The sequence below is a fragment of the Nothobranchius furzeri genome, chromosome 12 (genome assembly GCF_043380555.1).
Source record: "Nothobranchius furzeri strain GRZ-AD chromosome 12, NfurGRZ-RIMD1, whole genome shotgun sequence".
Lineage (NCBI taxonomy): Eukaryota > Metazoa > Chordata > Actinopteri > Cyprinodontiformes > Nothobranchiidae > Nothobranchius > Nothobranchius furzeri.
This window is the reverse complement of record NC_091752.1, coordinates 71,250,004-71,272,599: the sequence shown is the minus strand read 5'-3', so window position 1 is coordinate 71,272,599 and position 22,596 is coordinate 71,250,004. Positions and strand designations below refer to the sequence as shown.

The window sequence follows — 22,596 nt, the reverse complement described above, 5'->3', positions numbered from 1 at the left end:
CTTTGTGAAGCTTTAGCGATAAGAAACTTTACAATCTCCACAGGAAAGAGTGAAATCTCCAGAACCAGAGGCCTAGCTTGTAACCGTTATAAAAATCTGCACAGGTGAAGCTGGAAAATCTGCTACAAAAGTTCTTCTGTGTCTGCAATCCAACCTGAACGGTCAGATGAGACCCAGTGGGGTGTGAAAGTCTGGGCGGGCTTGTTAAGCTTCATGATTTCCCTGAACAGCTGCTGGTGGTTACGATAAAATGTTTCAGGTAAATAAATCCTCTGGGAGTCACACCTGGTTTACAGGAAGTGCAATAACGGTTTAAACAAAGGTAGACAGGTGCTTACATTTGGACACTGTTGTCATTTTATTGATGGTAAAACCTTCAGAACTAATGGAACTCAGAAATGGTTGGATAAGCTCAGTGACCTTTGACCTCCGGACACAGGTGAATCCAGTTATGAGAGTTTTTAAGGGGCCAGTTGTAGGTTTCCCTCCTCTTTGAATATTCTATGAAGCTAAGAAAACTGTCCTCTTGAATGGGAAAAATAGAGATGCTCTCTGCACGAACCAGTATAGAAATCTTTAGTTAGATCGTATTACACTTGAGACAGCCTCTCATTCCACTTCAGATCGGTCTCTCTGGGCTCCTTTGATCGGTTCCATCACATAGCGATGACGGGGGGGGGGGTCATTGATATTGTCCTGCGCGATGATGTGGGTGATGGGCCGGAGGGTCTGAGTTTGGAGTATCCAGACCTTCCCTGGAGGTGGGTTCACTGGGGGTGTCTGGGGCTGGGGGGCTGCTGCCCTGCTCTGGAGGTGCTTAGGCTGTGTCAGGGACCGAGCAGTAAAACTCCAGGACAATGGTATAAAAAGAATATTTTCTCCATTTATTTTATAAAGAATTAAACAAAATCAAAACAAAACTGGGCCCAAAGGAAAAAATGGCCACAAAAATAAACTTAACTAAAAGTAACAAGCAAGACTCTCCAAAAACTGAGACACAGGGGAATTTATACACAAAGGCTAGCCTACAGACAACGAGGAGGGGAGAGACAAGGGAAACACTAAGACAAATAGAAAATAAACCTAGGAAACTAAATTAACAAAATATAACTACCACAAAAAAAGTTTAACTAATACATCCTAACAAAATCTGGTAAACTCAATAGAGCTTCAGAACGCCTGGTTTCTGGTTTCTTCATTATCACGCTCCCTGCTTCCAGGAGCCAGATGGAATGTTCCACTTCCTGCATGGAGTTACACTGGGCGTGTCCCCTCTCTCTGCCAGTTCATCCAATCTCAGAATACAAATGAAAATAGTTAATGATCAAAAAAACTATGTGTAAGATAAATTACTAAATGTGTGCACCCAATAGTAAACATCTTACAATATTGCCAAAATGAAATAAATAAACCAGCGTGTGGAAAAAGATATTTAAATAATACTAACACTGAGAAATGGCTGGAGGAACCTCCACACACTCCCCCTCCTCTGGAAACTCCATGGGCCAGCGGGACAGGTAGTCAGCAGTGGAGTTTTGCTTCCCAGGTATGTGATGAATCTCAAACTGGAAGGGTTGCATCGCCAGGTACCAGCGAGTTATTCTGCTGTTCGAGTCCTTCATCCTCTCAAGCCATTTTAGAGCCTTGTGGTCCATTTCTAGGATGAATCTTCTCCCCAACAGGTAGTATTTGAATGAATCCAAAGCCCACTTAACAGCAAGGCACTCCTTTTCTACTGTTGAGTAGCGGGTTTCTCTTGGGAAAAGTTTCCTGCTTACGAAAGCAATCGGATGTCGTCTGTCTGGAGGCCCTTGAAGCAACACAGCTCCTAGGCCACGATCAGATGCGTCCGTCTGCAAAACAAATAGTTGTTCGAAGTCTCGACAATGTAACACTGGAGGTCCCCTTAACGCATGTTTGATGTCCTCCAATGCCATCTTCGCTTCGTCTCACCACTCGAGCTGGTTAGATCCTTTGAGGCTGGTCAGATCTGTAAGCAGAGCAACTCTGGCAGAGAAATTAGGAATGAATTTATGGTACCAACCCGACATGCCCAGAAATGATCTCAGTTGCTTTCTGGTTTGTGGCAAAGGGCATGACTGAATGGCTTGAACCTTTTCAATCTGAGGCTTAATGACTCCATTGCCAATAATGTGTCCCAGGTATTGTACTTCCTTCTTCGCCAGCATGCATTTAGCTGCATTCACAGTCAGACCTGCAGTGTGAAGACACTCAAACACAACTGTGAGATGTTCAAGATGTTCCTCCCAGCTGTTACTGTAGATGACAATATCATCCAAGTAGGCAGATGCAAAGTGAGATTTTCCTTCCAATACCTTGTCCATAAGTCTCTGGAACGTTGCAGGTGCTCCATGCAGCCCAAACGGCATGACTGTAAACTGGTAAAGGCCCCAGGGTGTTCTGAAGGCAGTCAGCTCACGGGATCTAGTAGCAAGAGGAACCTGCCAATAACCCTTGGAGAGATCAATGGTGGTAAGATATTTTGCTCTGCCCAGACAACCAATAAGGTCATCAATACGAGGAGTTGGGTAAGAATCAAATTTAGAAACAGAGTTCAGGTATCGGAAGTCTATACAGAACCTCAAGGTGCCATCTTTTTTCGGTACCAGGACAACAGGATTGCACCATTCACTCTGGGAGTTCTCAATAATTCCCAGAGAAAGCATCAACTCAATTTCCTCCTTTAAAGGCCCCAAGAGGCGCTCAGGAATCCTGTAGCTCCTTCGCTTTACCACTGCATCTTCTTTCAAAAGAATTTCATGTTTGATATAGTCTGTACACCCAGGATTATCTTGAAAAATATTGGCATTACAGATGGCCCTCACCTGTGACCGCTGCTCAGGGGACAGATGGCTCAGGTCAAGCCCAGAAGTCACCTGTAGAGGGAGGTATTGTTCTTCCACCTCTTCTTCTGTCACTCTTCTGATGAGAAAAACATCTTGTTTCTCCCTTTCCTCAGACCTTGAGATCCACTCCTTCAGGAGATTAATGTGGAGGACTCTGGTACTACGCCTCTCACCTGGACTACAGACTTTATAGGTCGTGGGACCGAGCTTTTGAATGACTTCATATGGTCCTTGCCACTGAGCCAAAAGCTTACTGTCTTCAGTGGGTAGTAGAACCAAAACTTTTTGACCTGGTTCAAAATGCCGCTCTCGAGCAGTTCTGTCATACCAGGTTTTTTGTTTTTGCTGGGAGACCTTCATATGCTCCTGAGCCAAGGTGGTCATCTTCTCCAGCTTGTCCCTCATCTGGAGAACATATGAAACAACGTTAACGGGCTCCTTTCCAGATTTCTCCTTCTCCCACCTTTCCTTTAAAAGCGCCAGTGGTCCTCGCACGTCATGCCCAAAGAGCAACTCAAAGGGGGAAAACCCAGTAGAAGCTTGGGGAATCTCTCGATAGGCAAACAAAAGGTATGGGAGCCACTGATCCCAATCAGACCCAGCTTCATTGATGAACTTACGAAGCATGTTTTTAAGGGTCTGGTTAAATCTCTCTGTAAGGCCATCCGTTTGTGGATGATATGGCGTTGTTCTCAGCCTACTAATACCAATCAGCTTGTACACATCCTTGAGCAACTTGGACATGAAATTGGTCCCTTGATCTGTCAATATTTCTTTAGGGAACCCAACTCGTGCAAAAAACTGAACCAGGCAAAATGCAACAGTCTTGGCTTTAACAGACTTCAACGGAAACACTTCTGGATATTTTGTGGCATAATCAGTAATAACCAACATAAATCGGTTTCCTGATTTGCTTTTCTCCACTGGGCCCACAACGTCCATCCCCAAACGTTCAAATGGTGTCGTTATGATGGGAAGAGGCTGTAGGGGAGCTCTTGCTGCGAATCTGGCTGATGTTTTTTGACACTGAGGGCAACTCCTGCAAAAACTGGCAACATCTCTGTACAATCCCGGCCAGTAGAAATACTGTTGGATACGGGCTAAGGTTTTATTTTTCCCTAGGTGGCCAGCCCAAGGAATTGAATGGCCCAAAGATAAAACAGTTTCTCTGGCTGCTCTAGGTACCACAAGCTGTTTCAGTTCTCCATGTTGTCTATAAAGGATGCCATTTTGCAAACAGAATTCCTTTGCAGTCCCACCTTCTTCAGCTCCCTTAATAAGGTCAGCCAAGCCTGCATCCTGATGCTGCCGCTCAAGAATGTTGTCAGGAATTTCAAATCTTAGCTGTACCTCAGGTTCAGGTAACAGAGTGGACACTGTTGTGTGTTTAAATTTGTCCCGTTTGCGCTGCCTACGAGACTTTTGTTCTCTAGTTGGGCCTGCTTCAATCTCAGCCCCAAAAAATGGTAAAGCTCTCAAACTGGGATCATCTTCCCTTGGAGCTTTCAACTGAGACCGTGTTATTGCCACATTGCACATTTTAGGATCATTAATCAAGTCAGTGAGAACTGGTAAATCATTCCCCAAGACAACAGGAAATGGTAATCTGTCCATGACACCCACATTTAATAGGTACACATGTCCTTGCACTTTCATATAGACGTCCGCTGTTGGATACTGTTTTTCATCACCATGCACACAGCAGATTGGTATTGTTTCAGAAGTGCAGATGTGAGCTGGTGAGACGTACCTGCGATGAACCAGTGACTGGGTGCTTCCTGTGTCAATCAGAGCCTTAACTTTCTGTCCATCTATCTCCACTGTGGTCTCCACCAACAGCTGGTTCATTGGGTTTGGGGCATGGTTCCCTCTGGGCACAAAACACATCTGGGAGAGTTTAGCTGGATTTTGTGGACACACCGGTTTTGTGTGGCCTTCTTTCCCACACAAATAACAGACAGGTTTCCACCCCAGATTTTTTGTTTGGCTGGGAAAATATTTCTCCCTTCCACATGGCTTACCAACATTTCCTGTCGGACTGGTGTTACCTGGCACAGGGGTATAATCCTTTTTCATCGCCTTATAAGCCCATGACTGGTTCCGTCGACGGGCTGCCACAAACGCATCTGCCAAAGAAACTGCCTCTGCTGCGTCCCTTGGATTACGCTCCTTGATCCAAACTTGGAGTTCTGGCGATAACATTCTGAAATACTGTTCAAGGATTATTGTTTCATTAATTTCATCAATGGTCTTACCTCTGGGTCTGACCCATCTCCCATAGAGCTCCTTTAGTCTCACAAAGAGTTCTCTGGGGGACTCATTTGGTTCAACTTGAAGAGAACGGAACCTCAGACGATAAGTCTCACTGCTTATTTCATATTTCTGCAAAATAGCAGCTTTAACATGATCATAGTCCATTGATGCATCCACATCCATATGTACATAAGCACTTCTGGCTTTACCCGTCAATAGTGGAATCAACTGGAATGCCCAGTCAGATCTCGGCCATCTACATGCACATGCTGTTCTTTCAAAAGTTATTATAAGAAAATGCTCAATGTCATCCTCTTCACTTAGCTTTTGCAATTTTGGTTCTTTATAGGAAGGATGAACAGAAACTGAGTCACCTGATTTTGAACAGCGTGGTGCAGGCTCCGGTTCCACCTCATCCCAATCAGCATACTCATGAGGCCTCTCATGGTCTGCAGGCCCCAAACCTGCAGAGAAGCGGGCGTGGTCTTGCTCTCCAGGTAGCAAGCCAGCAGAGGTTTGGGCCTGAAACTCTTGCTGAAACAGACTGAACTGGTGTTGAAGATCTTTAAATCTTTGATCCTGGCGCATAATCTCCTTCTCCCACTGTACCTCACGGGCTTCCTGTCGTCCAATGTGAGCTTGAAGGATGCCAGCCAGGTCTGATATTATTGGCTCTCTGCCATGATCCTCCTCTTCAGCAGCAGCTCCACAGTCCTCACTCCCATCCTCTGTCTGTGCTTCTCTCTCTAAAGGGGCTGACTTGATTTTACCAGATTTGGTTCCCTTCATTGTAGATTTGTCAGGATAAAAGAAAAGAAAAAAAAATTGGGAGAATCTATTTACCAATGTCCTTTAACTGGAAGATCCCACCTCTGCCACCAATTGTCAGGGACCGAGCAGTAAAACTCCAGGACAATGGTATAAAAAGAATATTTTCTCCATTTATTTTATAAAGAATTAAACAAAATCAAAACAAAACTGGGCCCAAAGGAAAAAATGGCCACAAAAATAAACTTAACTAAAAGTAACAAGCAAGACTCTCCAAAAACTGAGACACAGGGGAATTTATACACAAAGGCTAGCCTACAGACAACGAGGAGGGGAGAGACAAGGGAAACACTAAGACAAATAGAAAATAAACCTAGGAAACTAAATTAACAAAATATAACTACCACAAAAAAAGTTTAACTAATACATCCTAACAAAATCTGGTAAACTCAATAGAGCTTCAGAACGCCTGGTTTCTGGTTTCTTCATTATCACGCTCCCTGCTTCCAGGAGCCAGATGGAATGTTCCACTTCCTGCATGGAGTTACACTGGGCGTGTCCCCTCTCTGCCAGTTCATCCAATCTCAGAATACAAATGAAAATAGTTAATGATCAAAAAAACTAAGTGTAAGATAAATTACTAAATGTGTGCACCCAATAGTAAAAATCTTACAATATTGCCAAAATGAAATAAATAAACCAGCGTGTGGAAAAAGATATTTAAATAATACTAACACTGAGAAATGGCTGGAGGAACCTCCACAGGCTGCCTCGGGGAATGTACTTCTGGCGGTTGTGAGTGGGGCTCCTTGGGGGTCTTGGCGGTGGCCATGGTTTGCTGCCTAACAGCTGCATCACCCCCGAGTGGGTCTGGTTGGGGGCCTTGGGGATTGGCTCCTGAGTTGTATGCTGCCAGGAAGAAGGCGGGAACAAGCGTCAGGGCCTGGCACAGGCTCAGGGGCCGCAGGTGGACCTTGGTTCTTCTGAAATAATAACAATTCTACCCCATCACGGGGGAGGGGGTGTCCAGGAGGGGAACGACCCAACCTTACCTTGATGTCTTATGTCTTACATATTCTGGAAGTTGTGCAAATGCAGGGATGGGAGTAGATATTCTGCTGGGGTGGGGCTGGGCTGGTGCCCTCAGATTCTGCGGAGCTCTGCAATGCTGCTACTTTGGGCCCTGGTGAGGTGGGCTGGGGTCTCCATGCCCTGGGAATGGAGGTTGGGGCCAGTGGGGGAGCTGGCTTCCTGGAGCGCTTAGCCAACCAGCCATTCCTCCCCATCCCCACATATTTTTCTCCTCCTGCTCCCTCACATCATCACACAATCATGCACATAGGACCTTGGGGGGTGGGCAAGTCAGGAGGTGTGGGTGTGAATCCCATTTACGCATTCCTGTGGCAGACTGCCCCCCAATTTTATTTGCACATTAAACACTTCCACCAGCGACATTCCACACAAACACACACTTAGGGCCTTGGGAGTGAGCACACCCAACAGCATTTGGCAGGGGGGGTCTTTCAGCCGGTGCCCACTTCCAATTTTAAACTGCACTTAGACACTGAGGGCTGTGGGGGGAAATGGAGCTGTGTGGTGGCATCAGCTGGCGTCGGCCAGACGATCTCTGCACTGCCCGCTCACCACAGCCACAAACACACCTCGTCAACACGCACCAACACTGTATTGGAGCAGGCGGAGGGAGACTAGGGGTCTTAGCACTGTGACCACTGTAACTTCTGTTGGAAAGGTACGATCTATGCCAGTCAGTTCCAGAGATCCCCACCGAGTCACCAAGTCCGTTGATTAAGGATCAAAAGTGTTGAAAGCTGCAGAAAGATCTAACGATACGAACACCGTGAATTCTTCGTTGTCTGCAGCCATCATGATGTCACTGGAAACTTCAAGCCAGGGGTCCTCAGTTATAATGGTCCGAGGGCCACTCACAAAAAAGACCCGGAAGCAAGAGGGCTGGACCAGGGGGTGGGGGGTGTGCTGCTGCTGCTTGGATCGCTGGCTGTAACGTACATAACACACAAGCTTGCAATATAAAGCAGGACAACACCTGTCCCCCTCCAGCTCGGCTGTGTGACTGCACTAGCCTGTCCTGTGGGACCCTCACCATGTGACCCTCATGTCCATGCTGTCTCTGGAGGAGCAGATAGGAGACAAGTCTCCTGTAACCTAAAATGGACCAAAGCTTCCTCCCATTTTCTCTTTAAGCTGAATTTAACATCAGTTTATCATCATGACACAAAAGAATAAAGTGGAACAAGAACTTCTATTTCTCTCTCCTTTTAACTTCTCCGTGTCCCTAAATAAAAGAGACAGACGATCACGCTGCAGCCGCCGTCACTGACCCCGCCCCCTCCCCAAGACCGGATCTCCCGACATCACAACACTCGCTCTGCCTGAGCGCTTCCAGGAGAAATAATAATGAAATTATGAAAATAATAACGTGTTTGGAGGAGCGTCCTCTCTCTCTCTCTCTCTCTCTCTCTCTCTCTCTCTCTCTCTCTCTCTCTCTCTCTCTCTCTCTCTCTCTCTCTCTCTCTCTCTCTCTCTCTCTCTCTCTCTCTCTCTCTCTCTCTCTCTCTCTCTCTCTCTCTCTCTCTCTCTCTCTCTCTCTCTCTCTCTCTCTCTCTCTCTCTCTCTCTCTCTCTCTCTCTCTCTCTCTCTCTCTCTCTCTCTCTCTCTCTCTCTCTCTCTCTCTCGACAACCCGCTCAATTAACACAATTCACGGCCCAAATCCAACAGAACCGGTCGGGCTGATTGGGTTCAGGTTTGGTCTCAGGTTACAACTGCAGCGCTCAGCCCTGCAGAACCACATAAAGGCGGACCAAAGTTTCCTACCCGGTAAAGGTGGAGGACACCGCTCTGACAGATGTGGATGCTGCGCCGGTGCCGCCGATAAAACAACAAAACCACATTCCACTATCACTGATTATGGTTCTCTTCTATGATGCAGAACCGTTTACGCCCGCATCTCATGCGTTTATTATTTGAATATTTTCCTCAGCTCTATCCTACGCCTCCCGGTCAGCCGTCGGGGGTGGGGTGGGGGGGTGGGGGCGGGGTTTGGGGGCCACAAAGAGAGGGCTCACGGGCTGGACGTGGCCCACGGGCCGCCAATTGCGTGTCACTGCTTTAAGCTGTTTCTGTTGAACGCTGTTTACCAAAACCAGACTGGAATTTGTCAGAACTGTTGTGTAGTTCCAGAAAAGTAATCAGCTGATCTGCCGCAACCTTTTCCAATATTTTAGAGACTTCTTAGGTATCTCTCGTCATGGCCCATGAGGTGTGATCCATACCGACAAGCTGTCTACAGCACCTGTCTCCATGTTCAACATATTCTGACACCTGAAGCGTTGAAAAATGACGCTGGGTGACCAAGACTTTGTTTCCAACGCGTTGGGAGCTTTGGGACGCTGTGCCAGAGCGACGTTTTCCAACTGCCGTGGTGAAACATGGATTTCACTGAATTCTGACCTTTACCCTCTTGCCATTTAACCTTTCAAAACATTGTTTCTAGCTGTAACGTCCCTCTCAAACACGGTTAAAACCAGAAGTATAGGATTAGAAACTGGGCTAAGGTTAGGATGGGGGTGAGGGGAAGGTTAAATAGCAAGAGGCTAGAGGTCAAATGTCGGTGAAATGTGCGTTTTACTGCGGGCGTCTGAAACCGATGTTCTGGCACCAAACGCTTGGCCACCCATCATCACTCTTCATCACTTGGGGTGTGAGAATGCGTTGATCTGTTCAGAGTAAATCCTGCTGAGTTGTGCTCTGTGTAGGGAGCATCTGGTGATTGTCAGACCCACGAGGAACACAGATGTGGTAACACTGTCTCTGAAGAAGGAACGGTCTAAAATCTGTAAACCTTGCTTTTTCTAAGATGAGATACAGACTCTGAAACATGCATGCGTCCCATGACTGAGCAGTCAGCACTGCAACTGAGAAACACGTGTTTTCCCTGTTATATTATTGTTTATATTTATTATTATTTGGAGCACAAAGTGGGCATCAGGTGGCCTCATCAATACTTTCTCCCTCTGTTTGCCGTGCCCGTGGATGGATGGCGCCCTTTGCAGTTGTTAAGCTGCCTAAGCGACGGGCCGGCCCTGTATGTGAGACGGTGCCGACACCGGAAGAGGACATAACAATAGACTAATCCTAACCCTGTGAGCTCTGACTGACATGTCCTAAACTCACATCCTCAAATCAGCTGAAGCCGCCCTTTTCTTTGAAAAAGCTCCAAAACGAGACGTTAACGCTGACAGAAAAGATGCCAAATAAACAACATCCTAGACCAAAATCTGCAGGAAAGAGGACCCTGAAGATGATGCTAGCAACAATTCTGAGACGGCACATGTGGAGGAAGCTAACGCTACCAACCAACACTCCGAGGATAATGTGCCTACAACAACTGACTCGTTGAAGGCAGACTTACACAACTCCAAGAAGTTTGATCCTCAAACCAAGAGATGAAAGAAACGCTTGAAGCGTTTATCGAGACGCTCATCTCAGCAGGATCCAGTATTAGGGAAGCTGAGGACGACGCAGCCTCGCTAATGAGTAAAGGAGCCTCCATCCGTAAGACAACTCACGCTGAAAGCTGACAGCCTTCACAAACAGAAGCCAGAGATCCAGTTTGAGACTCGTCAGATCCACACAAGAGGCTTTTTACAAGACTCAGTGTGTTGGCAATGAGACATCGCTGGTTTCCTACAGACCTGGCTGTTTCAGGTGTTGGGATGGAACGTGTCACCCCAATCATCAAAGGAACGCAGAGCAGGGGCAGTCTCACCCAAACGCACCACTGAGTGTACGGTCTGCTATCTCCCTCAGAAGTGGAAGACTTCATAGGTGACGAGCCGACTCACATCCAGCCCAAACCAATAAAGAGGAGAGCTTGACCAACAGTTGACTTTTGTACACATTATGTTTGTGGATGAGCGGTTAAACAGGCGGTGACTTTGTATCATCCTGGTAATTATTATTATTGTTTGTCTCTTTTTGGTCGGCGTAGAGCTCAAGTTTAGAGCTACAAACTAATGAGGATGCTTTAGCCGCTCCTGTCACGTTGAAGAGGAGGGGAAGTACGGGTCGTTTTCACGTTCAACGCACTTCTGTCTCTTCAACGGTTACAAGTTGTAACTTGTGATTTTACACAGTTGAGACACAAACCGGTCCCATCGGATGTTTTTAGGATGCTTTTGAATAAGTAGTGCTTACAATCTTTAATTTATCTCCTAAATGTGTTACGACCTGTGGGTTTTACCGTGGCTGGTCGCTTTTACAACTGTTTAATCTGTGTTTGCAAACTGTTTTCCTTTTGGAGTGACTACACCAGACCCAGATGCAAGATGGCGACCTCCATACTGTTGTCCAGTATCCATGGAAACGGCAATGGGTCCCGGCAGCCTCATCACCAGTGGATCCCTCCGTGGTTCTCCAGGTGGAAGCAACTGGACTCATCCTTTATTCTGGATCTTGAAGGATAAACGGCTGGATGAACTTTCACTCTGGGAGCTACTTGTAACCAAGTGCGCTCCATTTGGGCTGGCTTCAGACTTTTGAAGAACATCTTGAAAAATAACAACTTGGTTTTTAACAGCCTCTCGTTAGGTTCAGAAGTTACGTATAGAAAAAGGGCTACAGCCGCTACTGTTTGAGAGTGAGAGTCTTTGTGGTTGAGCTGCTGTTATTATTTAGGCCCTGTCCACACGTAGCCGGGGATCTGCCAAAACATAGATATTTTTCTACGTTTTGGCCTGTCTTCCACACGAAAACGGAGTTTTTTCACACAAAAACTGATCTTTTTAAAAACTCCGGCCAAAGTGAAGATCTGCGTTTTCTCCGTTTTGGGTGTCTGCGTGTGGACGGACAAAACCGGAGTTTTAAGGTCCGCAACGTCACTTTCCGCAACAACAAATGCTGACATCACGTGTGCGACCTGTGTTTACACTAGCTGACAGCATGGATGCCCTCAGAGCTGCGCTCGCTTTATCAATTGTCCAAGCGCTTTCTTATGGCGTTTAAAGCGTGCCACAACCCGTGCACGCGCATTGGGTCCACAGCGCGCGTGTGAACGGGACTCGCGAGCGCAAATATACATGGCGAGAGGTCATTTGTGCACTGAGAGGGAGCAAACTGTGTCTGTGAGCGCACAAGGATGTGCACAAGGGACAAACCTGCGTGCGCGCAACGAGCACACGGCAGAGGAAAACGTGCGCGCGCGGCAGCCTCTGTGCGCGCTCGGTTTCTGACTCCTGCTCGCTCGGCTGTAAGGGCTTTTGGCACTCTGGAGGCGTGGCCTGTGGCAGATCTTCTCTGTCCTCTGATTGGTTAGTTTACCCCGCACTTCATCCTCTATCTATATAAAAAAGTCTGATATTCAGTAGTTGCTGGCATAGCTCAGCTGGGAGAGTGGGTGACTCTCGCCCCGGAGGATCCAGGTTCGAGTCCGGGCAAGGAAAATGCAGTAGATGTCATGTTAACTTTTCTTAATTTCAGGTATTTTACAGTTGTGACCGTTCAACTGTCATTAAACGTCCGAATGTTTGCTGAGCAGTGTTTTAAAAAGTGCACATAAGCTAGATGGTTTTAACCATATAAAATTACATTTTTTGTGATACTGGAAAAATACATACTGAAATAAAACTACTGATTGAAAACTTTATGACTGTGGTTGTACAATATATGACTCACTAATACACTGCAAACTCCCTTAGAGTGGGGCTTCCAGAGAGAGAGAGAGAGAGAGAGAGAGAGAGAGAGAGAGAGAGAGAGAGAGAGAGAGAGAGAGAGAGAGAGAGAGAGAGAGAGAAAGAAAAGTTCTTGCCTCATTAATGAATTGTTTATTTTTTTCAGTATTTAATTGACAAATTATCCTTTCAAATAATTAATTGATGAGTTACATAATTGTCCATTTAGAATTGTTGAATGGACTGAATCAAGTTTGGTGCACTTTATATATTTCAAAACATGTTTTTTTATTTTAATTATGCATATAAATAATTTAAATGTTAATTTAATGAAATATTTCTATTTTTTCATTACCTCACCCTTGTTTTGACAAAAACGGGACCTTGCTGGATAATATCATGGAGAAACTATTTGTTCACAGTACACAGCTCAGTGAGGATCTGTATACCAAAGGAGGAGATGCTCAGAAATCTGTCTGCAGATTGTTACAACCCAGACTGGAAGTGGTGGGCTGTAATAAGAAAGGAGACCAAACAGAGGAGTGGGGGTTCAACAACTGATTTATTTAACAAAAGTAAGGATTTACTAAAGCAAGTTAGTGAACTTGAGTAAGGAATCTACTCAGAGGCACCGTTAGGGGCAGGCACCACAGGCCCCCCATGGCGAAGGGGGCCCCAGAGGTCCGAGGAACTTTCAACCAAGTCAGAACAACATTAGTGAGAGGGTGAAAAGGTGTGATTGGCACCACAGCTTTTACGGAGCCCCATACATCTCTCCCCTACAGGATTTTTACATGCTCACTTCTCACCACTGTAATTCCCGAACCGTTGAAGATATCTGCAAAATTCCCAAAGTGCTGAAAAGCGTAGAAATACAATAGATCTTTGAGTACATATGCAGCGTGGTACAGTAGCCTCCTGGATTCCCTGTGGGACCTCACCCAGCCACAACAAAGAACCACAGGTGCTTGAAATGTGTCACCGTAGACGCTCGCATCGTAACTTCTGAATGGTTGATCACATTTAAATAATTACAGCCAGTTATACGTACATACAGTGAGATTTCCAGTCAGGTATTGCATTGGGGAGTTGCACTGGATATTGCTAATAAAGTTACTATTAGAGGGAAACCTGCTGTTCAGCATCACACAGAAACAAACGGAGGAGATGATCTGCATGAGTAGCTTTGATTAAATGATGAATGCCTGCTCCAGAGGAGCGGCGATCCTTGTCTGGGCGAGGGGACAGCGCCTCCATTTGTTGCTGTCATCATGAGGGGTCTTTGGGATGCACTTGGTCTGATCTCCCACCTGGGACCTGTTTGCCCTGGGTGACCCCACCAGGGGCCTGAAACTCCACACGACTCGTCTCCTGTCATATCTCCACCACAATGAGACGGCAGGCGAGGGAGGGGTTGTCAGATCATAGTTTGTTATTAATGGCTAGAAAAGTGAATAGAAACAGAAACGTCCTGCGTCTGGTCAGATTAAAGACTCCATGAAGATACCAAAGAATAAAAGGTTTTAAAAGTGCGGTGTAGAAAATAAAGTGGGATGACCTGATGAAACAGGATAAGTTGGACTATGCGAGCCATTTTTATAGATAAATGACAAAAGCTTAAATAATAATTCAATAATAAGAGTGTAGAAATAAAATAGGTGAACGGACAGACTCACATTTACATCAGTCAGACACAAGGTGACAAGAGAACTCAGTAAAGCCAAATTATTGAATTTCTTGAAATAATACGACAGCAAACAAAGAAACAGACACTGACTGCAAGGGCGACCCCAAGGGGGGGCCATGGCCTCCCCTAGAAAATTGCTGCCCCCCTCCCAGGAAAGGCCAGTGTTAATAAATCATATTGATGTTCAGTCAACCCATATGTTGATCTTGTTTATTCAACAGATAATTGTAAAACTAAATAAAAATAATACAATTACTGAGTAAAGACATATGTTTCTGCTGCTCACCATTTAAAAAAGTTTTTATCTCCATAGTTTTTGTGAACACAGCAACAGGTGAGTTAACCTAAAAATACATTTTTATATTAAATCATGGATAACATTTAAATAACTGGAATGTATATTTCTGAAATGTTTGTGTTTGTAAAATTTGAGTTAAATGTTTTGGATACGTTCTGTTATTTTAATAAAAATGAATGAAGGAGCAATGCAGTACATCGCCACAGGCTAAACTCTCCCAGAGTTACCACAAGGACCTATTTGGTGTGCCACCCCAAAAATGTGTTTGGCCCAAACTGGCCACCCCATCATCATTTTCTGGAGGCGCCCCTGACTGACTGAAATCAGATTGAACTGTAGGAGGAAGCCCTTCTGTTTCAGTGTAGACCAAACACCAGTTTGTGAAACCGGGTTAGGAAGGAGACGTGGTTCAAAACGATTTCACGGTTTAATAAGCAAATAAAACAAGACTAAATGATGTCAAAACCAGGAGAAACTTGATTACTTTTTCATCTAATGGCTTCTAAAATCCCGGCTGAGTTCTCAGTGGAGAACAATCAGTAACTGGGAGGCAGAATCCCAGTAAACAAAAATAAACTACACGTGAAATCATCCCAAACACTCACGATCCATGCATTCAGGAGCAAAGGAACCTGTAGCCACTGCACACACACCAGGAGGACCCACACACACACACACACACACACACACACACACACACACACACACACACACACACGCACACACACACACACACACACACACACACACACACACCAGAAGGACCCCCCCCCACACACACACACACACCAGGAGGACCCCCCCACACACACACACGCACACACACACACACCAGGAGGACCCACACACACACACACGCACACACACACACACACACCAGGAGGACCCACACACACACACACACACACACACACGCACACACACACACACACACACACACACACACACACACACACGCACACACACACACACACACACACACACACACACACACCAGAAGGACCCCCCCCCCCACACACACACACACCAGGAGGACCCCCCCACACACACACACGCACACACACACACACCAGGAGGACCCACACACACACACACGCACACACACACACACACACCAGGAGGACCCACACACACACACACACACACACACACATTCTGGTTTTTGCCCCTTATGAGGCCCACCGGTTTTTCTATGCTTTATGGGATCCACCCTTTCCAGTGGTCCTACATCGCTTTTAAAAACAAGGTTAGATGTAAAAAAAAATCTAAATCATTAATATCACTTCAATTTAACACATTTCTAAAGTTTTGACCAAAAAGGTATTTGGCCACTTGTGGGGACCGTTTCTAGCATTGCATACTTGTGAGGTCCATTCACATACACACGTACATATCAAGTTTTTATATGTTAATGGGGCCCACGGTCACTATCTGCAGCTGCTGATACCAGTCTTTATTATTACTCCCAGTTTCCTCATGTTGGACTAAAATATTTTTTTGTAATAAGTGATTATGTATATGTGTGAACATTTCTATCTGCGATGACAGATTACAAGACATTCAGCTTCAAAAACAGTTTAATAACAAAATTGAAATGACCAATTTAATTACATTTTATGCCATATGCTTGTGATTTTTTTAATTATTAAATCATTAATCTAATCTCCACTGAATGTTTTAACAATATCAGTTTGAAGTTCTATGCAAACCCAACATTTTTTGTTACATTGGCATTGAAATTATGCGTTTCATTGGACTGCATTCAAAATGCCTTGTTATTACAGGTGTAAAAAATATACAAAAAAAAAACCTGTGAAATGTTTTTATTTGTACACAACGGAACAGCCATAAAACCTGAGCAAACCCTTACAAAAACAACAAAAAGTAACAACAAACACAACAAAGGACAAAACATTTTGACATCCAATGTTTTGCTTTTACCTCCGTTCAATTAGGTGCTTTTATACTACTTTTCTTCTCAGGGCTGTAATGCGATTTTTAACATAATATTTACCAGCTTTCCAGTCTCTGTTTCTGAGAGCTTCAGGTGCAGCAGTAATACAGCGCTGACACTCTTCTTTACCAGGAACTTGACTCCTCACGATAAATCTCCTCAAATGTTTGTCCACTGCAGCACACTCTTCTGGGGTCCAGCTTCTCTTGACAGCTGTTTGTTTTTCTGTGTGGACAAAAACAAAACAATGTAGGTTTTCTATTATAAAGAAGTTTTAATCTTGATTAACACTGTAAGACCCACTGTTTTAGAATTACAACAATTTTGGTTATTGTCCAAAATTATTCCACAAATTCAGTCTCATAAATCCCCAAGGCCCTCTGATGGTGGTCAGCACAAAACTTACTGCATGTAAACAAATCAGGTAACAGAATTCCATTTGTACCATTTCCATGTACTTGAAGAGAGGTCCAGAGTCTGGGGGCTACAGCAGCAGATGATCTGTCACCTTTGGTCTTTTGCCTTGAGCTGGACTAACAGTAGGCTTTGGTCACTGGACCTCAGGGACCTGCTGGGGTGTAGGGTCTGAGAAGAGCACCAAAGTATGGTGGTGCTTGTCCATGTAAGGCCCTATAAACCAGAACCATGATCTTGAAATGAACCCTGAAGTTGACTGGCAGCCACTGAAACTGGAGGAGAAGCGGGGTGATGTGGGTGTGTTTGGAGGTCCTGGTTAGAAGCTGAGCTGACAGGCATTCTGAACCACCTGTAGACGGTTCAGGGAGGTTCTGCTCAGACACGTGAAAAGAGTTGCAGTAGTCCAAGCGTGAGAAGATGAAGGTGTGGAGAACTGTCTCAAGTTCAGAGCAGGACAAAATGGGACTCAGCTTTGCAATGTTCCTGAGATGAAAGAAGGAAGAGCGAACAAGAGAACGGACTTGAGAATCCAGGGTGAGAGCCGGGTCAAAGGTCACACTAAGACTCCTGACGGAGGGTTTGGTGTGAGAAGCAAGCTGACCAAGATCTCTGACTTTGGGAACCAGCTTGTCTGGGGCACAGATGAGGATCTCAGTCTTATCTTCATTCAGCTGAAGAAAGCTCCCAGCCATCCAGGTTTTGATAGAGTCTAAGCAGGTGTGTAACAGCTGCAGCTTAGACATCTCATGGGGCTTAAAGGAGATGTACAGCTGGGATGTCATCTGCATAAAGATGGTAGGAGATTCCTCTGAAAGAGCTCAGGATGTGCTGAAGAGGAATCAGATAGAGGAAGATGAGTAGAGGCCCCAGTGCAGAACCTTGTGGGACACCATGGGTGAGGGAGGTGGTGGAGGACCTTGGAGATGGCCACAGCGTTTTTAAAGTAAGCAGGGACCTGACCATAAACCAGAGAAGCATTAATTGTGGAGAGCACGCTGGGATCGATGGACTGAGAAGCACTTTTAAACAAAGATGAGGGTAAGATGTAGAGGGGGCATGCAGAGGTCTTCATAGAGTTGGCTAGTTTGGTTAACTCAGGCAAAGAAACAGGAGCAAAGCTATGTAGGATGATGGGCCTGGTTGGAGTCAGGAGAGGCAGAGATAAGGCTGAGGGAGAGATGCTAGATTTGACCTTATTGACTTTGTCCACAAAGAAAGACAGAAAGTTCTCACAGTCTACAACAGAGTGAATGGAGGCTGTAGGAGAGGCAGGGGAGAAGATGCTTCTGATGGTGTTAAACAGCACCTTGGGATTCTCTTTGCTCTGGGACACCAGGTTGGAGAAATAGGAAACCTTTGCATCTCTGACTGCAGAGTTAAAGGAAGTCAGAAGATTCTTTAGATGCAGCAGATGGACATGGAGACGGGTTTTCTTCCACAAGCGCTTGTAACAACAACAAGCTACTGACCATCAACCTCTGTGACGGGTCAAACTGACCCGACATGTGCCTCTGCTTTTACCTGGAGCCGAGATGGCTGCTGAGACACACTCTCCTTCTGCAAGGACGGCAGAGGCTGGGTTCTGATAACCAGTCGTCAAGGACGCAGTGTGGGGAAGGAGGACAGCTGAACTGTTCATCTTATGATTTTAATAAAGAATGAGATCTGTTGATGAATTAATTAATATGATCAACTGCTGAATCAATTTGTGATCAAACTTGTAAATGATGTTTAATGGAGATGATGTGATAACGAATAATACACCACATATTGTTAAACACACAGCAGGCAAGAGCAGAGCTTCTCAAGGGCAAAGACGTCACGATCTGGGAATGCCCCGGGAAGGGGGGTCGTTCTACAAAACTACTGACAAGCGAGCTGAGAGTCAGTTCGTTGAGACTTCACAGGGCCCGTGAATTCCTCTTCGACAACATCAGAACTTTGGCACGCTGCCAGGTTCTGGACACTTGCAAGCAAGCTGAAAACACCAACTGAGTTCCACCATCAACCGTGGAACGGTTTGCTTAAACTTGAGCCAATCAGAGACTGATTTTGACCAGTGGACTTTAACCTCAAAGCCTCACGGATTGGGAGACCAGCTGGGAGCGACCGTGTTCCTCCATCGACCGGGGTCCGTCCAAGACACCCCCCAGGTGATTTAGGGCACTCATGATCACTTCTTGTTCCAAAGCGACACAGTAGACTAACCCAAAACATCATTTCTGTTTCAGACAGATGAACTAAGCCCTCAGCTAAGCTCTGCTCTCATGCACATTTTAGCTCATTAAACATCAGGGAATTGTTAACTGTGTGAGATTTTAAATTGTGATTTATAAATTAAATTCTTTTAAAATTGTTGAAGGTTGATCTTTATTCAAGCGAGTCTAAATACCTGAGAATAAAAAGTTCTTTAGGTCTTCTGAGAAAAATAAGCGTTGTCCGAATTAATATTCAATCAATATTAATCATTTCCAAAGGTTGTTAAAATAACATTCCTTATTTCACGTAAAGGGAGCATTCTCCACTTTAACACGCTCAATTTTTCTGCATTGGTGCTTTAGGCTGCAAAGGCTGTCATTAAATGATAATGATAAATGACCCGCGCTTGTATAGCACCTCTCAGAGTAAGGACTCCAATGCGCTTTACACTACAGTGTATCATTCATCCATTCACACACACATTCACACACTGATGGTGATGAGCTACGATGTAGCCACAGCTGCCATGGGGCGCACTGACAGAGGCGAGGCTGCCGAGCACAGGCGCCACCGGTCCCTCTGACCTCCACCAGCAGGCAAGGTGGGTTAAGTGTCTTGCCCAAGGACACAACAGCAGCATTCTCTGTCCGGAGCCGGGATCGAACCTGCAACCTTCCGATTACTGGACAACCCGCTCAACCTGTTGAGCTACTGCTGCCCCCAGGAAGTAGGGTTCACTGCAGGAACTGATCTGGTTCTGACAGGACAGATGTTGTCCAGAATGGAAATGCAGTGCTTGTTAAACTGAGAAGTTAAGGAATCTGGGTCGTTATCAGAAGAACAGGGTGGATCAATAGCAGCAGAAAATTTGCTAGCTGTGCTCTCATTAAGAAAACGAGAACTAACCAGAAGGTGAGCAGGAGGTGGGGAAACTGACAAGTTAAAGATAACGCAATGGGGATCTGAAATATGAACATCCTCAGGACAAACACTACCAGCATGTAGACCCAAAGTAAAAACAAGGTCTAGAGTGTGTCCCTTGGTGTGTGTGGGGCCAGCAACATGCTGGGTAAAGCTGAAGGAGTCAGGAGGCTGGACAAGGTAATGAGAAAGTGGTCTGAGGCATCATCGTAGATGTAGGGCTGGGCAATAAATCGAAAATGTATCACTATTGAAATTTCTGCCTCTTATCGAGATAATTTTTCCCATGTCAATAAATTTGATTAAAAAAAAAAGGTGTGTAAGTTGGCAATGTTCATGTCCCTTTAAGAAGCTGTACCACCTTGAGTCACATAAAAATGTGATTCAACGTAATACATGTGACAGCCCCATCTAGTGAACAACTTTTGTTTCTGCACATACCTGTAGTTATCGTCCATTTATCGTTATTGAGGTTCAAATCCTCAATATATCGTGATATTGATTTTAGGCCATATTGCCCAGCCCTACGTGGATGTTAACATCACCAACAATAACCAGTCTGGACAGCTTCAAGGTGGAGGATAGAAAGACACTAAACTCCTTAAGAAAAGAACTGTTTGGACCAGGAGGACGATAAACCATGGCACAGTAAAACGGGTCCTTATGCCCCAGAGTGCAAGAGAGTGCAAGCCCTTACCTCTCTTTTTTGCAGAGACAGTCTGGTTTTGGACTTGTGGCGTGGAGGTACATTCTTGCAGGGATGACATGCTGACCTCATGTTCTGACCCCTCTTCTGGCATACTGACATCTGGATCAAGAAATAACTTTATTAAAGTATACAATACACAAAATATGTAATAGCCGTCAGTATAGTGGTTGTTATTTTATAAAATAAGTATATGGAATTTGTGTCTCTTAAAGGGAGAGACGGAATTTCATTCTGTCTCCTATTCTAAATCATTTTCAAGTGACTAGTGAAGTAAAAATATTAATTGTCATGTTAGCCCAGGGATGGCCAACTTCACTCTTTAGGGACCCACATCCTACAGGTCTGAGATGTTTCCCTGCTTCAACACGCCTGATTCAAGTTAAATAGATCAAACAGCTTGTTGCCAAGCTCTGCACAATGAATCAGGTGTGTTGCAGCAGGGAAACATCCAAGACTTGCAGGATTGTGGTCCTCAAGCAATACATTTCCTCATATAGTGTACAGACGAAAGACTGTCCTACGCAGCCCACTAGTGCTGAAGTAGCTGTACGCCTCAAAGATTGGATGTTGGACAGAAGATGCTTCTGATGGTGTTAAACAGCACCTTGGGATTCTCTTTGCTCTGGGACACCAGGTTGGAGAAATAGGAAACCTTTGCATCTCTGACTGCAGAGTTAAAGGAAGTCAGAAGATTCTTTAGATGCAGCAGATGGACATGGAGACGGGTTTTCTTCCACAAGCGCTTGTAACAACAACAAGCTACTGACCATCAACCTCTGTGACGGGTCAAACTGACCCGACATGTGCCTCTGCTTTTACCTGGAGCCGAGATGGCTGCTGAGACACACTCTCCTTCTGCAAGGACGGCAGAGGCTGGGTTCTGATAACCAGTCGTCAAGGACGCAGTGTGGGGAAGGAGGACAGCTGAACTGTTCATCTTATGATTTTAATAAAGAATGAGATCTGTTGATGAATTAATTAATATGATCAACTGCTGAATCAATTTGTGATCAAACTTGTAAATGATGTTTAATGGAGATGATGTGATAACGAATAATACACCACATATTGTTAAACACACAGCAGGCAAGAGCAGAGCTTCTCAAGGGCAAAGACGTCACGATCTGGGAATGCCCCGGGAAGGGGGGTCGTTCTACAAAACTACTGATAAGCGAGCTGAGAGTCAGTTCGTTGAGACTTCACAGGGCCCGTGAATTCCTCTTCGACAACATCAGAACTTTGGCACGCTGCCAGGTTCTGGACACTTGCAAGCAAGCTGAAAACACCAACTGAGTTCCACCATCAACCGTGGAACGGTTTGCTTAAACTTGAGCCAATCAGAGACTGATTTTGACCAGTGGACTTTAACCTCAAAGCCTCACGGATTGGGAGACCAGCTGGGAGCGACCGTGTTCCTCCATCGACCGGGGTCCGTCCAAGACACCCCCCAGGTGATTTAGGGCACTCATGATCACTTCTTGTTCCAAAGCGACACAGTAGACTAACCCAAAACATCATTTCTGTTTCAGACAGATGAACTAAGCCCTCAGCTAAGCTCTGCTCTCATGCACATTTTAGCTCATTAAACATCAGGGAATTGTTAACTGTGTGAGATTTTAAATTGTGATTTATAAATTAAATTCTTTTAAAATTGTTGAAGGTTGATCTTTATTCAAGCGAGTCTAAATACCTGAGAATAAAAAGTTCTTTAGGTCTTCTGAGAAAAATAAGCGTTGTCCGAATTAATATTCAATCAATATTAATCATTTCCAAAGGTTGTTAAAATAACATTCCTTATTTCACGTAAAGGGAGCA

At 45.1% G+C, this 22,596-nt stretch overlaps 2 protein-coding genes across 7 annotated transcripts in view; both read right to left on the bottom strand.

The window, feature by feature from the left end:
* Nucleotides 1–22,596, bottom strand: part of tnnt1 (troponin T type 1 (skeletal, slow)) — a 67,271-nt gene that overhangs the window by 20,314 nt on the left and 24,361 nt on the right. For 3 of the 6 annotated variants that reach the window (XM_070542100.1, XM_070542102.1, XM_070542101.1), the window contains exons 9-10: nt 20,770–20,880; nt 16,141–16,760 (exon numbers count right to left, since the gene is read on the bottom strand). The exons of 2 other annotated variants lie outside the window; for them this stretch is intronic. In XM_070542100.1, the coding sequence (XP_070398201.1) occupies nt 16,543–16,760; nt 20,770–20,880 (329 nt within the window). In that variant the 3' untranslated portion in view covers nt 16,141–16,542. Of the gene's footprint in view, nt 1–16,140; nt 16,761–20,769; nt 20,881–22,596 lie in introns of those variants that run through there. One more of the 6 variants, XM_070542103.1, reaches the window with a different exon arrangement.
* Nucleotides 2,629–8,946, bottom strand: LOC139062023 (uncharacterized). Its single transcript, XM_070542099.1, has 2 exons — nt 2,847–8,946; nt 2,629–2,764 (listed from the first exon to the last, which is right to left on the bottom strand). Exons 1-2 carry the CDS (start codon nt 5,907–5,909, stop codon nt 2,750–2,752), a joined length of 3,078 nt encoding a protein of 1,025 aa, XP_070398200.1. The 5' UTR covers nt 5,910–8,946; the 3' UTR covers nt 2,629–2,749.